This window comes from Loxodonta africana, chromosome 1, assembly GCF_030014295.1.
Source record: "Loxodonta africana isolate mLoxAfr1 chromosome 1, mLoxAfr1.hap2, whole genome shotgun sequence".
NCBI lineage: Eukaryota > Metazoa > Chordata > Mammalia > Proboscidea > Elephantidae > Loxodonta > Loxodonta africana.
In genome coordinates this window covers 14,057,339-14,076,089 of record NC_087342.1, presented here as the reverse complement: position 1 = coordinate 14,076,089, position 18,751 = coordinate 14,057,339, and the positions used below count along the sequence as shown (strand labels likewise).

The window sequence follows — 18,751 nt, the reverse complement described above, 5'->3', positions numbered from 1 at the left end:
CACAAATCAATGTCTATTTTTACCCCTAATTAAGAGTAATAAAATTTGAGAATTTTGGAACTAGTGATCACAGGTTTACCCTGGAAGCTTAGAAGCCTTGCCAACTTCTCCACTTCATCAGGTGCAACTCTACTCCACCCTCTCCGCATTTCAGCCACACTGACCCAGTTTCAGATCCTCAAGGATGACAGCCCACTCCCACACCCCTTTCCCAGCCTGAGAGGTTCACAGATCCCATCTTCCCCATTTGCTATGCTCCCGACCCCACCTCCACCATGCACCAATTCTGACCTGTCAATTCCTACCCATCTTACAGTACACAATCTAAACTGATTGCCACCCCCTTGGTTATACCATACATAGCAGCTGGCGTTTTTTGTTTTTTTTTTTCCACGTAACTTAACTCAATTTATAATTACACATAAATGTGGGTATTTGTTGTACTGTCTTTTTAACTTGTATACAAGGGTAAGTCAAAAAGTATTGCTAGTAGGGTTCCAGTTCATTCATGCACAAATTTATTCCAAACAAAACATGTGTAAACATGTTTCCATGATCAGTGAATGGCTGCAGACAAGTCCCCTCAGAAATATACTTGTCTTAGTCTTGTTAGTGTGCCTTCAAAAAAAAAAAAAAAGAGTACTTTTTGTGCCATGCGAAAAAATTATTTTGAGGTCAGGGCTACTTTCAAATTTTTAACAAAACTCAAGTGGGTATCTTCCCAAATCATTGAAGCTTTGCAACAAGTTTGTGGGAAGGCCACCCCACATAAAACAACAGTTTTTAGATGGGTCAAGCATTTTAAGAAAGGTTGAGAAGACCTCAAAGATGAGCCAAGAGAGTGAAGAAAGCTCAAAAGGTTACGGGGACTGTTTCTTGGGATTCCAAAGGGCTAATCTTGATAGATTTTCTCTAAGGACACAGGGCAATCGTGGGGGCTTATTATGAAGAAGTTTTACAAAAACTGAAAACTAAGAAAAAGGCCAGGAAAGTTGGGCCCGGGAATTTTTTTTCCATCACGACAATGTACCTGTTCATTTTTCGAGGGTAGCCAGAGCTGTCCTACAAGAATTTTATTGGGAGACCTTACCCCATCCACCCTACAGCCCTTATCTTGCCCCTTCAGACGTCTTTTTGTTCCCAAAACTCAAAGAACATTTAAAAGGAACACGATTTGAGTCCCTTGAGGATGCCAAAACTGCTGTTCTGGTGTGGTGGAGATCAAAGAGCACAGAGTTCTTCAGGGAAAGAGTTAGAGAGACGGAAACACTGTCTTCAGAAGTGTATAGACTGAGATGGAGGAAATGTCAAGAAACGATAGCTTCCCATTTTTAAATATTTTTGCTTAATAAAGGTTTCTATGATTTTGTACATAATGTACAAAGTATGAATCTAGGAAAATTGGAAGTCAACAAAAATGAAATGGAACGCATAAGATAGATATCCTAGGTATTAATGAGCTGAAATGGATTGGTATTGGCCATTCTGAATCAGACAATCATCTGGTCTACTATGCCAGGAATGACAAATTAAAGAGGAATGGTATGGAGTACACCGTCAAAAATAACATTTCAAGATCTATTCTGAAGTACAACGCTGTCAGTGAAAGGATAAAATCCATTGGTCTACAAGCAATACCAGTTAATAAGACTATTATTCAAATTTAGGCACCAACCACTAATGCCAAAGATGAGGAAACTGAAGATTTCTACCAACTTCTGCAGTCTGAAATTGGTCAAACCTGCAATCAAGATGCATCGTTAACTACTGGTGACTGGAACGCAAAAGTTGGAAATTAAGAAGAAAGATTGGTAGTTGCAAAACACTGCCTTGGTGATAGAAATGATGCTGGAGATGGCATGACAGGATTTTGCAAGGCCAATGACTTCTTCGTTGCAAATACCATTTCTCAACAACATAAATGGCAACTACACACATGGACCTCACCAGAAGGAAAGCACAGGAATCAAATCAACTACATCTGTGGAAAGAGACGATGGAAAAGCTCAATATCATCAGTAAGAATAAGGCCAGGGGCCGACTGTGGAACAGGCCATCAATTGCTCTTAGGCAAGTTCATGTTGAAGCTGAAGAAATTTTAAACAAGTCCACAGAGCCAAATACGACCTTGAGTATATCCCACCTGAATTTCCAGACCATCTCAAGAATAGATTTGATGCACTGCACACTAATGACCAAAGATCCGATGAGTTGTGGGATGACATCAAGGACATCGCACATGAAGAAAGCAAAAGGTCATTAAAAAGACAGGTAAGAAAGAAAAGACAAGAAGAGACTCTGAAACTTGCTCTTTAATGTAGAGTAGCTAAAGTGAATGGAAGAAACAATGAAGTAAAAATCTGAACAGAAGATTTTAAAGGGCAGCTTGAGAAGAAAAAGTAAAAGATTAAAATGAAATGTGCATAGACTCGGAGTTAGAAAGCCAAAAGGGAAGAAGACACTTGCCATTTCTCAAGCAGAAAGAACTGAAGAAAAAATTCAAGCCTCAAGTTGCAATTTTGAAGGTTTCTATGGGCAAAATATTGAATGATGCAGGTGGCATCAAAAGCTGATAGAAGGAATACTCAGAGCACTGTACCAAAAAGAACTGGTCGACGTCCAACCATCTCAGGAGGTAGCATATGATCAAGAACCAACGGTACTGAAGGAAGAGGTCCAAACTGCGCTGAAGGCACCGGTGAAAAACAAGGCTACCGGAATTGACGGAGTATCGATCGAGATGTTTCAACAAACAGATGCAGTGCTGGAGGTGCTCACTCATCTATGCCAAGAAATTTGGAAGGCAGCTACCTGACCAACCAACTGGAAGAGATCCATATTTGTGCCCATCCCGAAGAAAGGTGATCCAACGGAACGTGGAAATTCTCTAACGATATCACTGATATCACACGCGAGTAAAATTTTGCTGAAGATCATTCACAAGCAGTTGCAGCAGTACATCGACAGGAAACTGCCAGAAATTCACACCGGATTCAGAAAAGGATGTGGAACAAGGATGGTGAGACTTTGTCTCGCCTACTTTGGACATGTTATCAGGAGCGACCAGTCCCTGGAGGAGGACATCACGTTTGGCAAAGCAGAGGGTCAGCAAAAAAGGGGAAGACCCTTGATGAAATGGGTTGACAATGGGCTACATACAATGGGCTCAAACACAGCAACACTCGTGAGGATGATGCAGGACCGGGCAGTGTTTAATTCTGTTGTACAAAGGGTCACTGTGAGTCTGAACCGGCTCGACGGCACCTAACAACAACAATAATTTTGTAGCAATACTTTTTTACTTACCCTCGTATATGCTCCATGAGTGCAGGGATGATTTCTGTATTGTTCAATACTGTATTCTTAGTACCGAGAATATTCTGTGTCTAGCATACGATAGGTGCTCAATAAATTACTGAACAAATGAGTACAAGGATGGCATCATTCGTTCACTCATTTATACACGAATTTGTTGAGTATGTCGTGCAGATACTCATATAGTCTAGATGTATCTATCCAAAGCAGAACCTCAGTAAACACCTAAATGACAGAAGAGAGAACTTCACCAGCTCTTCAAGTAGCATACCCCATAAGACTATAGGGCTCAGGTCAGTGAGCCTCCTGAATGTCCCAACTTCAAAGGGAGAGGGATTCTCAGGGTCCATGTAGAATTACTCACCTCTGCAGTGAGTGCTCGCAGATGGCTATGCAAGTCTAACAGGTATGTCTGCTCTCCTAGCACAGCCATTACTAATACACACACACCACTCAGTTTCCTTTACCCTGAGTGCAGTTTTTAAATTGCCATTGTTTTCTTCCTACTTTGTTCTAATTTTATTCTTTTTTATTTCTCTTCCATTTCTGAGCTTTAGCACCAGTAGGGATTGGTCTTCTACTCCCTGTCAATGAGAGTACTTCTTTCTCCTGGCAGAAGAATTTACCCAATCTTATTACATCTTTGGTTCCCCTCCCTGGCATGTACACTAGGAACTTCTTTAGGTCCTCCCAGGATCACTTGTGTCCTGAACAGCAACGGCTGGCAGAAGTCCAAACTCTAGGTCAACAGGGTTTACTCCTTTCAATCACTTCATTAAAAAGCTAATACAATCATGTGTCCAAGCAAGGCATACCACAAGTGGTCCCTATCCCTAAAGTCCAACAAAATGAACAAGTAGTTTTAGACAATGAACTTCATCTAATTTTACTTATGAACTTGCAAAAAAATTTTACACATTACCAATTAAACACTGACATTATTAGGGCAATTCTGGCCTGTTCATCAAGCTAAATAATCAGTGAAAGCAATGGTCTTCCCCTCAGCAGAAAACAGAGCACTTGGCATATGTCTGGCCCTCTACTCTGTAGGAGCTGATGCCAAAGACAAGGTCCTGCCTGCCAGGAGCTTGCAGTCCAGTACCTGGAATGCACCTGAAACGATACACAAATCCACATAAATTTACAAAACTGGGCTTTGTATCATGCTGAATGACAATGCACACAGCAAACTATTTATAAACTGACGCTACAGTAAGAATTAACATTTGTACTACATATATAATTTTCCTTCTGCAATTGTATTATTGCACATGGAAAACCTGTTTATCCTTTGCAGCCACACTTGTCCAGTGAACAGCTTGCCTGGGTGCAGAAAAGTTCTCCAACGGAATATGCTATCTCTAGTCTATTGTTAAAACTCCTAAGTACAAGAAAAATAAATGTTTTTAAATAGAACCTTCCACACTGAATTCAATTCTCTAAAATAGAGTGTTTAAACTTTTAAATATACATGAAAGGATCTGACATTCTAAAAGTGAGCATATTGGTTTTATCATCACCAAATACATCTAGTAGGAAACAAGCTGAAAACAAAATACTCTGCCATCAGTGAGCTAGTAAGGAGGCAGGAGCCAGAAAGAGAACAAACTCAGTGACAACGAGTGCTCACGTGTGCCAGCATTCAACTAGAACTTCCTATGTTCTCATTCATTCCTCTCATATAAGGCCAACTTCCAAGCACCCTCCAATGGAGAAGAGCTAAATCACCAATAAATTATCCCACGAATAAAAAACTCGTATCAGCCACTAATTTTAACTTCACTTAACAAGAAAATATTTATTAATATGCACCATGCCAGGCAACAGCAACCTGTAACCACAGTAAGCTCAAGGAGAATCCGAGACGATATGAAGAGGCCCCAGGGATTACACCACCAGAGCACTGGATAAAACACAGAGGAAGCAAAGTTTGCCTTTGACATCCTTCTGCTCCTTTTCTGCAGTTAATCTTGTCTCCTGATTGACCCTTTCCCACTAACCCTAACATGTTCCCATTGCTCATACCAGAGAATGAACATTATGATTTTTTTCTATTTTTTAAAAATTTTTATTGTGCTTTAAGTGAAAGTTTACAAATCAAGTCAGTCTCTCACACAAAAACTTATATACACCTCACTACATATTCCCAATCGCTCTACCCCTAATGAGACAGCCCGCTCTCTCCCTCCACTCTCTCTTTTTCGTGTCCATTCCACCAGCTTCTAACCCCCTCTACCCTCTCATCTCCCCTCCAGCAGACAGGAGATGCCAACATAGTCTCAAGTGTCCACCTGATTCAAGAAGCTCACTCCTCACCAGCATCCCTCTCTATCCCATTGTCCAGTCCAATCCCTGTCTGAAGAGTTGGCTATGGGAATGGTTCCTGTCCTGGGCCAGCAGAAGGTCTGGGGGCCACGACCACCAGGGTCCTTCTAGTCTCAGTCAGACCATTAAGTCTGGTCTTTTTATGAGAATTTGGGGTCTGCATCCCACTGCTCTTCTGCTCCCTCAGGGATTCTCTGTTGTGTTCCCTGTCAGGGCAGTCATCGGTTGTAGCTGGGCACCATCTAGTTCTTCTGGTCTCAGGCTGATGTGGTCTCTGGTTTGTGTTATGAAGATTTTTTTTTAAGATAACTGATCATGGGCTAAGTCCTAATTTACCTTCCCAGAGAAACAGTATTGTAACAGTAGTTAGGTTCCACGGAGTTCACGAGAACCTATTTAATAAATGTGGTGCTGAAAAGCCATACATTTTCCTAATGAGGAGTGTGATGACAGCAACAAAACAAAACAGGGAAGTAGGACACAGAAGTTATCTCCTTCTCCCAAGTGGTTTGACAGCTTTGGCGGGCTGCATTTCCCTGTCTGCCCTCCTCCCCACCAAAAACTTATCTACATCTCCAAAGAGACAACACTGTCCCATCAACTTTAGGCTTCACTTCAACTCTGCTCCTCATTATTTTGCAGCCAAATGGAAAGCGAAGGAGAGAGAGGGAGAGAATGGAGAGAAGCGGAAAGGTAAGGGAGAGGGGAGGGAAGGAGGGAGAGGTTTACTTCACTTAATTCCCTTCTCTGGTTAATCCTCTCTCCACAAAAAACTGTAAAGAATTAGGAAAATTAGGATCACTCCCTGTCAAGAAAGGTGTTTAGAGTAAAGGGAGACCACTCCCTCTTTTACCAGAGAATAAGGTGAATGTTGAAGTCAAAAGACAGTGGTTTAGACCATTTATTAACTTTGTGACTTTGAACAAGTGACTTTACATTCCTAAACCTCATTTTCCTCATCTGTAAAATAGAGGTGAGGGTACTATAATGGCTATCTGCCTAGCATCCCTTCTCTCCTTCCCTTTGGGGAGTTATCTCCAGCCCCACCACCTATTTATTCTACATAGCCTTGCTGAAGATACCCAATCAAAGGGTGGGTGTGTGATCCAGGCCTGGCCAATTAAGAGCAAGCACCTCATGCCCCTGGCTACATTAGTCCAGAAATGGACCATGACTCAAGAGATGTCAATTAAAGTTAATTATTTATTTTTAAACATGGAGGGAGAGGTTGCTCAGCTGGAATGAAATATGCCTGGCATTGGCTGTGCAGTGTTTTCTAACACACTAACACACAGAGAATACCTACCCATAAAGGAGAGAATGAGGCCGAGATAGTGCAGAAATAAGATTCCTTATAACAATACCTGATTCCCTGGCTCCAGCCAGCTCCTGTCCTTCGCAAGACCCTTTTTCGCTTAAACTAGTGTAATCTGTACTTCTGCCGCCAACGATGGGAAAGAGCTCTAGTTATCAGCCGTTTCTACTTTGCAGAGCTGTTGCCAAGTGTAATGACAATGTAGTGCCTGGCAATTGCAGGTGCTTAATGATTAGGTTATTATTGATGTTGTCACTCTAGTCATCAGAAAATATCACCAAGGAGTGAAGGGGAAGCACTGCTAGGCACTAAAGCTGAAAGGCAGGGAAGCCTAGAACGGTAGGCGCTTGGCTGGAGGTAGCACTTTAGGGGCAAATACAGAGAAAGTGAACCCTCAGGTAAGGAGAGAACCTACAAGGCTCACGGCCAGTATCAGCCTTCAAATGAGTCAGCAGTGAAAGAACTAAGGAAATGGCTTTCTTGCACTAAAAGAAATTCACAATAGGGTATCACTGACTTCTCAAAGGGTATTTCTTTTCATAAGCTCCGAGTCTCAATGCTGAAAGAGATCTCAAAATGTGGAATGAGTTTAAAACTTAAAACCAACTGCAAAATTTTAAGATTTCAGATGACAGCTTAATTTTCATATGACTCATAATTATTGCTCCAGTCATTTCTTAATTAATGACATAAGTCTATTCATTAAACATCTGTTGCACTTTAAGGAAAGTATCCTTCAACTTAGGAAATAGAAGGACTTCTTAAAGTTTTATATAGAGAGAATTTGTAATATCACTATGGAGTGTGAAAAAAAATTACAAAACTAGATATATACCTTCACATCAACAAGCCGAGTTGCTAACTTTGGGAGAAAATAAGAACTTAACTCCATGGCGCTCTGAACACTGTTACACTCCCAAAACAACCATCCCTCATTAAGCTGCTACGACAATATACACCTGGAGCCCCTGGGGGGTGCAAATGGTTAACACGCTCTGCCGCTAACCAAAGAGGTTGGAGGTTTGAGCGCACCCAGAGGAAACTCCGAAGAAAGGCCTGGTGATCTGCTTCTGAAAAATCAGCCATTAAAAAGCCTATGGGGTACAGTTCTCCTCTGACACACACAGGGTCGCCCTGAGTCAGAACCGACGCAACAGCAACTGGTTTCGGTTTGTAATGTGCACCCACCACCCCTCTGTCAGCTCGCTGTACTGGGGAGGCTTACGTGCTGCTGTGGTGCTGGAAGCTATGCCACGGTATTTCAAATACCAGCAGGGTCACAGACAGGTTTCTGCAGAGCTTCCAGATTAAGACAGCCTAGGAAGAAAGGCCAGACAATCTACATCCAAAAACTAGCCAAGGAAAATCCTATGGATTATTGCCAGATATAATGGCGGAAGGTGAGCCCCCACGGTCGGAAGGCACTCAAACGCACAGTAGCCACAACAATGGACTCGAGCACAGCAATGACCGTGAAGATGGTGCAGGACTTGGCATTCTTTAGGTCTGTTGCACACCATGAGTCAGAGCCCATTCACAGCAACTAACAACACATTATGTGCAAGGCATTGTGCTAGCACTAGCCATCCTCCTCCGGAGTGTGCTCCATTAGCTGAACTGAAGCATTCAGCCTCTATACTCAGATAAAGTTTATCGTTTTCCCAATACATGGGGGTGGGAGGGGCAAATTTAAACTAATTTTCCCAACCTTAAATGTTTTGCCCTAATTTTTTCTCCCCATCATGTCCATCAGTTTGTTGTACTATGGGGGCTTGTGTGTTGCTGTGATGCTGGAAGCTACGCCACCAGTATTCAGATACCAGCAGGGTCAGCCATGGAGGACAGGTTTCAGCTGAGCTTCCAGACTAAGACAGACTAGGAAGAAGGATCCGGCAGTCTACTTCTGAAAAGAAATAGCCAGGGAAAACTTTATGAATAGCAGCAAAACACTGTCTGGTATAGTGCTGGAAGATGAGCCCCCCAGGTTGGAAGGCACTCAAAAGATGACTGAGGAAGAGCTGCCTCCTCAAAGTATAGTTGACCTTAATGACGAGGATGGAGTAAAGCTTTCGAGACCTTCATTTGCTGATGTGGCACGACTCAAAATGAGAAGAAACAGCTGCAAACATCCATTAATAATCGGAACCTGGAATGTACGAAGTATGAATCTAGGAAAATTGGAAATCATCAAAAATGAAATGGAACACATAAACATCGATACACTAGGCATTAATGAGCTGAAATGGACTGATATTGGCCATTTTGAATCAGACAATCATAGAGTCTACTATGCTGGGAACGACAACTCAAAGAGGAATGGTGTTGCATTCATCGTCAAAAAGAATGTTTCGAGATGTATCCTGAAGTACAAAACTGTCAGTGATAGGATACTATCCATACACCTACAAGGAAGACCAGTTAATATGACTATTATTCAAATTTATGCACCAACCACTAAGGCCAAAGATGAAGAAATAGAAGGTTTTTATCAGCTGCTGCACTCTGAAACTGATTGAACATGCAATCAAGATGCATTGATAATTACTGGTGATTGGAATGCGGAAGTTGGAAACAAAGAAGAAGGATCAGTAGTTGGAAAATATGGCCTTGGTGATATAACCAATGCCGGAAATTGAATGATAGAATTTTACAAGACCAACGACTTCTTCGTTGCAAATACCTTCTTTCACCAACATAAACGGCGACTAGACACATGGACCTCACCAGATGGAACACACAGAAATCAAATTGACTACATCTACGGAAAGAGATGATGGAAAAGCTCAATATCATCAGCCAGAACAAGATCAGAAGCCAACTGTGGAACAGACCATCAATTGCTCATATACAAGTTCAGGCTGAAACTGAAGAAAATCAGAGCAAGTCGACAAGAGCCAAAATATGACCTGAGTATATCCCACTTGAATTTAGAGACCATCTGAAGAACAGATTTGACGCATTGAACACTAGTGACCGAAGACCAGATGCCTTGTGATATGACATCAAGGACATCATCCATGAAGAAAGCAAGAGGTCACTGAAAAGACAGGAAAGAAAGAAAAGACCAAGATGGATGTCAAACGAGACTCTGAAACTTGCTCTCAAACGTCGAGCAACTAAAGCAAAAGGAAGAATTGATGAAGTAAAAGAACTGAATAGAAGATTTCAAAGGGTGGCTCGAGAAGACAAAGTGAAGTATTATAATGACATGTGCAAAGAGCTGGAGATGGAAAGCCAAAGGGGAAGACCACACTCGGCGTTTCTCAAGCTGAAAGAAATGAAGAAAAAATTCAAGCCTCGAGTTGCAATAGTGAAGGAGTCCATGGGGAAAATATTAAACGACACAGGAAGCATCAAAAGAAAATGGAAGGAATACACAGAGTCATTATACCAAAAAGAATTAGTCGATGTTCAACCATTTCAAGAGGTGGCATATGATCAGGAACCGATGGTACTGAAGGAAGAAGTCCTAGCTGCTCTGAAGGCGTTGGCCAAAAACAAGGCTCCAGGAATTGATGGAATATCAATTGAGATGTTTCAACAAACAGATGCAGTGCTGGAGGTGCTCACTCATCTATGCCAAGAAATATGGAAGACAGCGTCCTGGTCAACTGACTGAAGAGATCCATATTTATGCCTATTCCCAAGAAAGGTGATTCAACCGAATGTGGAAATTATAGAACAATATCATTAATATCACACGCAAATAAAATTTTGCTGAAGATCATTCAAAAATGGCTGTAGCAGTATGTCGACAGGGAACTGCCAGAAATTCAGGCTGGTTTCAGAAGAGGATTTGAATCCAGGGATATCATTGCTGATATCAATCAGATGGATCCTGGCTGAAAGCAGAGAATACCAGAAGGATGTTTACCTGTGTTTTATGGACTATGCAAAGGCATTCGACTGTGTGGATCATAACAAACTATGGAGAACACTGAGAAGAATGGGAATTCCAGAACACTTACATAGATCAAGAGGCGGTTGTTCGGATAGAACAAGGGGATACTGATTGGTCTAAAGCCAGGAAAGGTGTGCATCGGGGTTGTATCCTTTCACCATACCTATTCAATCTGTATGCTCAGCAAATAATCTGAGAAGCTGGATTATATGAAGAAGATCAGGGTATCAGGATTGGTGGAAGACTCATTAGCAACCTGCGTTATGCAGATGACACAACCTTGCTTGCTGAAAGTGATGAGGACTTGAAGCGCTTACTAATGAAGATCAAAGACCACAGCCTTCAGTGTGGATTACACCTCAACATAAAGAAAACAAAAATCCTCACAACTGGACCAATGAGCAACATCATGATAAACGGAGAAAAGATCGAAGTTGTCGAGGATTTCATTTTACTTGGATCCACAGTCAACAGCCATGGAAGCAGCAGTCAAGAAATCAAAAGACACATTGCATTGGGCAAATCTGCTGCAAAGGACCTCTTCAAAGTGCTGAAGAGCAAAGACTAAGGTGCTCCTGACCCAAGCCATGGTATTTTCAATCACATCGTATGCATGTGAAAGCTGGACAGTGAATAAGGAAGACCGAAGAAGAGTTGACGCCTCTGAATTGTGGTGTTGGCGAAGAATATTGCATATACCACGGACTGCCAAAAGAATGAACAAATCTGTCTTAGAAGAAGTATAGCCAGAATTCTCCTTAGAGGCAAGGATGGCGAGACTGTGTCTTACATAGTTTGGACATGTTGTCAGGAGGGATCAGTCCCTGGAAAAGGACATCATGCTTGGCAGAGTACAGGGTCAGAGGAAAAGAGGAAGACCCTCAACGAGGTGGATTGACACAGTGGCTGCAACAATGAGCTCAAGCATAACAACGACTGTAAGGATGGCTCAGGACCGGGCAGTGTTTCGTTCTGCTGTGGGTAGGGTCGCTATGAGTCAGAACCAACTCAACGGCACCTAACAACAACAATTTTTTCTCAAAACTTTAGTGTGTTCCCCTACATATATGTAACTAGAATCTAATGTGAGATACCATCTAATCTTAGCACATAATTATATATACTTATTTTGTCTTGCATTTTGTAAATCAGTATTCTAAGACCAACTCAATTTCTATACAAGTTTGAAAACCACAGTACTAAGAGATGAAGAATCAAAGATAGTACCAGCCAGAGCAGATCAATTTCCTCAACGAGTTACAATCTAGTTATAGAGAGAAGACATATAGAAATAAAATAAATAAACAAGAAATGGTACTACTGAGGAAAAAGGCAGTCAAAGAAGTTCTGCAAGCGATCTTTGAGGGGTGTGAGATCACTAGTGAAGTGAAATGGTAATATGAGGAAGAAGGTGTACCAAAAGAAGATACACGCAGGGCTTTGAAGGAAAGAGCATTTACAAACATAGGCTAACAAGGGCAGGCAGCCAGGCGCTAGTTACAGGCTGTGCTACGATGCTGCTCCGGCAAATCTATGAATTTATCTGGCAAATTCATGGTGTCGAGAAAAAGAGGTGACACATGAGAATTTTCAAAGTTATTTTTCAGTCTAAATTTATTGTCATGTAGCATAAAAATCTCAATAAACTAACGACTTAATAAAACCTCTTACCAATGATAGAAAACATGTGAAATTCAGGTTCTTGTCTGGAACTAAAATTAAAAATTCTCCGTTGTCCAATCTTTCTTTAACACTTGGCTACAAAAATAACACACGTAGAGTTTTTCCTATGCATGGTTTGGGAAGCCATGTGATTTATTCCTTTAGACACTTCTAAATGGTATTCTTGGGTCAGGCCCGATTAGGACCTCTGCTGAATCATCCCACTCCTAAACTCATAAAATTGCTTTTTGCACCACGCCACTTGCTTACACTAAGGGATATTATAAGGAAAATCATGCAAAAATAATTACGATGGATGCTAAAAGAATGCTGTTTAAACACTGTTCATCCCTCTTTACATACAGCAGATCTCAGTAACATGAAAAACAATGTTTTTAACTGATGGACACTGTGAATTCTGTAACTAATCCTATCTATTCTCCCTCTTCGCTTTAGCTACATGGAAGCTCAGAGCAATATTTCCAGCCCTTTTCTAACAAATGAATGGGCTACGTAATCTAACTCCAGAAGGAAATGTTACCTGGGTTTATTATTATTATTCTAACTTTCGTTCATCTGATTCCCTTACCTATACTCCTAAATTATTTCTCTTTTTGTAAATTTCCTCAAATTCTTTATAGAAAACAGATGGGGTGCAAATCAACAATACAAAATTTAGAATTCACAATTAACAGAATTGGGGGAGTGTTAAAATTTTTCTACATTCTACTTTTAAGAAAATAAGGGAAAGGAACAAAAAACATTTGCAAAAAAGTTTTATGTTTTTTTGAAGTCCAGGATGCCTCCCACAAATCAAGCCAATCTGCTATAAGTTTGATATCTACCTATAATAGAAGTCATAGTACACAGCTATACAAAAACAGCTGAAACTCAGAATAACAACCCAGGGCACTAACAGAGCCTGACTATTAAAGAAAATATTCAAATGTTTCAAAAATCCTCAACGAAATTCCAGCCAGTAGAATTCAACAACATATCAAAAAAATAATTCACCATGACCAAGTGGGATTCATACCAGGTATGCAGGGATGGTTCAACATTAGAAAAACAATGAATGTACTCCACCACATAAATAAAACAAAAGACAAGAATCACATGATTTTATCAATTGATACAGAAAAGGCATTTGACAAAGTTCAATACTCATTCATAAAAACTCTCAGCAAAATAAGAATAGAAGGAAAATTTCTCAACATAATAAAGGGCATTTATACAAAGCCAACAGCCAACATCACCCTAAATGGAGAGAGCCTGAAAACATTCCCATTGAGATTGGGACCAGACAAGGCACAGATTATGATTTATAACACACAGGAAAATCGCAAAATGGAGGACAACCACACAGTACTGGGAATCATGACCTAACCAAGGTGACACATATATTTGGGGGTCACAATTCAATCCATTACAAAGGGCTTCTGCACTAGCTGTTACCTGCCTCACTCTTCATCTACCGCATGCTTCATATGACCTCTCCTTTCTCATGTTAGGTCTCTGCTCAAGTGTCACCCTCTCAAACGGGCCTTTAATCACCATTAAAAAACAAAACAAAACAAAAAAACCTGTTGCCATTGAGTCGATTCCAACTCATAGCGACCCTACAGGACAGAGTACGACTGTCCCACAGGGTTTCCAAGGAGTGGCTGGTAGATTCGAACTGCAGACCTTTTGCTTAGCATGCAAACTTAACCACTGCGTCACCAGAACCCCATAACCACCACAGATAAAGTCATTTTCTATCCTATTGCCCAGTTTTGTTTTCTTCATAGGCAATGAATAGTCAGTCATAAGTGCTATCTCCTCCCACTGGAATGTAAACTTCTTTAAGTTCCTTAAGGGCAGGTATCAGGTAAGATTTTTTTATCTCCCATTACAGTTCACCTACTAAAATCCTAGGCATGTGAGAATGCCAAATAAATATGCAATGGTCTACTTATAAGAGGAAATGCCTATAATTTGCAAAGTTTTCTAAAAAAAACAATCAAACCAAACCCACTGCCATCAAGTCAATTCTGACTCACAGTAACCCTGTAAGTAAATGCAGAGAAACTGTGAGAAGGGCGACTATTAGGTATAAGTTCAGAAACACATGATTCTATCTTGAACAAGCTTTCACGATCAAATGCTAACTTATATTGCAACCACATAAATTTTATTAAAAAGACAACCACGAGGCAAGTAATTCGAACGGAGCAAACTGAAGTCTTACTTAATGTTATAATGTCCAGTTTTCAGTGTACATCTATCAGGAAGCTGGGCAAGTTTCCTCGAGAGCATTTTAAAATACTTCCTGCACTCCTGCACGCCTGTGCTTTGTTCATAATCAGTAGAGGCAGAAAGTGGTAGTCCATCTCTGACACGAATGACTGAGGCCGACAAAATCATAGACATTTCAACTGATACAGAAGACCTAAAACAAAATGAACAATTTGGGTTAGAATTAAAATTAACGTCAAAGCTGATAAACCAAACCAAACCAAACCTATTGCCGTCAAGTCGATTACAACTCATAGGGACCCTACAGGACACAGCAGAACTGCCCCATGGGGTTTCCGAGCAGCAGCTGGTGGATTTGACCTGCCGACGTTTCGGTTTGCAGCTGAGCTCTTAACCACTATGCTGTTAGGGGTTCAGAGCTGCTAAGCATATATGCAAAAATGTTCAACTCGCTAGTAATCAAAGAAATACTAATTAAAACAATAACACACTATGTTTTACTTAACAAATTAGCTTTAAAAAAATATCTGCTTCTGTCTGGCATTCTCATAAGTAACAGGTGCAAGTAAGAAGTGGCATAAAACACCGTTCTCAAAACAATTTGGCAATACTCAACAAGAGTTTAAAAATATTTACCCCCTTTGACTCCAATAAATTCAAATATATGACCCTATCCTGAGGAGCAAAATCAGAGATTCAAGCAAATTTTTAAACAGAAACACATTCTTCCACAGAAGTAGCTGAAAACAAGCTGAATACCCAACATAGGGAAATGATTAAGTAAATTATAGTGCACGCATATGATGACATACAATGCAGCAACTAAAAAATATGTTTGTGAAAAAAAGTTTAATACCATGGTAAAATGCTTATATGTTAGGTAGAAAAAGGCAGGATAAAAATTCCAAATCTTGTTTTGAAGAAGGGAGGGGCAAATGAAGAAAGAGCAAATGGAAGGAAAGATGCCAAAATGAGAACAACGCTTAGCTTCAAGAAACAGCATTATGGCGTGACGAATATAATTTTATAGTTTCTGAATTTTTCACAATATTCCACAATGGGCATGTTACTTTTATAATCAGAAAAAATACTTTTTATTAAAATAAAGCATAAGGTCAGAAGAATATTGGTTTTAATATTGTTCTCAATCGATTTACCAGAAAGTAAATCATAATGACCTCTTTTATTGAATTCTGGTCAGGCTTTACTAAAACAGATTAAGAAACTACACAGGTCTGGGTCTGAAACCAATCAGGCAGGTAGAGTGAAACTTGATAAAATACACAGTAGTTCTCAAATGTTAGTTCATATAAGAACTGCTGACATTTGGTTAGAAATACAGATTGCTGGGCCCACCCCTCCCCAAAATCTGATTCATTGACTGTGGAGTGGGGCTTGGGAATCTTCAATTTTAACAAATTCCCTCCGTGATTACAATGTTTATTGTCTAAGGGCCATACTTTGAAGAACACTGAATTAAAATAATGCCCATGGTCTGAAATTAAATGATAGCTCTTCTCCACCAGGCCATCAAACTCAATGCCACTAGATGCTTCTCCTTCACTAGCAGTAGGGGCAACCTGTGAAAATCCAAAATTCTGATTAAAATTTCATGATTTTTTTCAAAGGTATTCTACCTCAGAGACTAAATTAATCCTCACCTGTCCATTTCAGCTAGATGATGATCAAATGTGTCAATCCCCAACATAGGTGTAGCACCTCAGAATTCTAAACAGTGAGGTAGGCAGAAGCTCCATTTTACAGATGAGGAAATGGAGGTTCACTTTCTCACTGTCACACTGCTAATATATGGCAGAACTGGTACTTAAACCTAAGTTCCTTGTATTCCTACATCACGTTGCTATATCAGTCCCCCAACACCAACAAGGGTCAAGAATCCACTGGTACAGAAACTATCTAGCTACTCATTTTGAACTAACAGAATGACAGCTTACATTTTTTTTAAGAGGTAGTAGTACAGTGTAGTAGTTAAGAGGATGGACTCAGGAGCCAACCGCCTGAGTTCAAGTCTTGGTTCCACCATGTACTAGCTAGGTAACCACAGTCAAGCTAATTTGCCTTTCTAGACCTCAATTTCCTCGCCTGTAAACTGTGGCTATTAATAGTATCTACCTCACAGGGTTATGTTAAAGATTAAACGTAAAGCACCTGAAAGCAATGCCTTGCAGACTCTAAGTGCTATGTTAAATATTTGCTCTAGGGTCGCTATGAGTCGGAATCTTCTCGACAATGAGGTTTTTTATTCTTTTTATTGATTACCTTCTATGGACCAAATACTTTACACACATTGCTTCATTTAAGCCTTCCAATAACCTAGGAGGTCAGTATTATTAGCTCCGTTTTACTTTGAGGAAATTAAGCCCAGAGAAGTTTAGTAACTTGTTCAATCCCCAAACTAGTAAGTAACACAGTAGGGATTTAAACTCAGGCCTAATTCTAATCACCCTGAGACAATGCCCCTCGACAAATCCAAGATTCTCACTTAAATACATAGAAAGGAAGGTCAGTCATCCCTTTGATAGGACCTGGGCTTCTTTCACACAACAAAGTAAAATATACTTAGTTGTTTGTTTTAATCAGTGACACATCCCCCAAAAAGAACTACATTGATTTGATGTTTCTCAATGTAGGAAATACCAGATGGCCCATTAACTTAGGGCATGGTCACAAGTGTCTGATTCAAATACTGAACAACGACCTTCACATGCCAGGAATTGTAGGTAGTGTTTAAGGTACTACCTAATTCCCTGCAATATCAACCGTAAAGAAATGACGAGAAGTAACTCGGAATGTGATCCAGAGATTTTTTTTTTTTTTTTAAGTGGCTAGTTCCACCTGTAGGCTGGTGGCTGGAACTTTAGCCCCGAGCTGGGTTTTGTTTGGCTGAACAGATACAGGAGGGTCTGGTTCTCGGTCTCTCCACACCTACGGTTCCAGGTGAATGAGCAGGAAACTGAGGTGCAGGAGAAAAATCCAAAGTTGTTTTCACTGTCAGAGACTCAAGCCGGCTCGGGCTCGGCCTCCTCTTCCGGAGTCCACCTCCACCTGTCGAACCAATTGCTCAGGTCTCCCTTCCGCCACTTAGTTCCTAAAGTGCCACTAACTAGGCCTCCTGGCTCAATACCTCCAGAGGTTTCCCCGAGCCAAAGCGGGCTAATTTCTGGGCTCAATGCTCATTCAATCCCACAAAACGCAAAGTAACTGATTCAGATCTCACCCTGCCTAACAGAAATAGGAAATGCCACCTCGAGCTCTCTCGGTCCAACTCAGCAGCCAGGTGGATCACCGTACTCTTGTCATTCGGGCGGGCAGCCCAGGCGACTGTTCCTCGCCCCTCGAGCACCCCCCTGAGGCAGGTCAGCCGAGGGGCAAGCGCCGCCCTCGCGGAACACGGACCCCTAAAGCCGGAGGAGGAGACAGGGTCCCCGCACGCCCGCCCCTCCAGAGCTCCGCGGCTCCAACGACAGCCGGCTCCCGCCCCCACGGCTCAGGCTCGGTTTCTGTCCCGGAGTAGGTTCGAAGTCCCCAGAGCCTGGGCTAGGGCCGAGGCTGGGCGGGAGACGGGGAGCGCCCGGGAAGAGGCCAGCCCCGGGTCCGAACGGCCTCGAGGAGCCCAGGAAAGACTGGGAGGGGCCAGGCCGTACCTGCCGAGCCAGCACCCGCCGCTCCGAGTGACGCCTCCCGCAGTGCATTGTGGGCCAGGGAGCGGCCTTTCCTCGGGGCCGCACCGCGTCCAACGTGGCTGGCGCCCGACGGAATCAAGCCCCGCCCCCGCTTCCCCGGCTCCCACAGACCAATCAGGTTCTGTGGGAAGGACACACTGACCCGCCCTCACCCGAGGCTCGCGTTAGTCCCGCCCCCTCCAGGGGAGGTTGGCAGCGTCCCTCGCACCTGCGCCAGAAGAGCGCTTAGTTCTGTGACAAAACTACGTTGTCCCACAGAAATACGGCTAATTTCCCCTGCCTGCCGCCCCT

The 18,751-nt window shown here is 41.7% G+C and overlaps 1 protein-coding gene across 4 annotated transcripts in view; it reads right to left on the bottom strand.

The window, feature by feature from the left end:
* The window catches only part of SEC22A (SEC22 homolog A, vesicle trafficking protein), a 65,990-nt gene extending 47,467 nt beyond the window's left edge, over positions 1-18,523 (bottom strand). Inside the window, exons 1-2 of one of the 4 annotated variants that reach the window (XM_010592910.3) lie at positions 18,422-18,523; positions 14,749-14,949 (exon numbers count right to left, since the gene is read on the bottom strand). In XM_010592910.3, the coding sequence (XP_010591212.2) occupies positions 14,749-14,930 (182 nt within the window). In that variant the 5' untranslated portion in view covers positions 14,931-14,949; positions 18,422-18,523. The other 3 variants (XM_064291334.1, XM_010592909.3, XM_010592911.3) reach the window with 3 other exon arrangements.
* Positions 18,524-18,751: the final 228 nt, after the last annotated feature.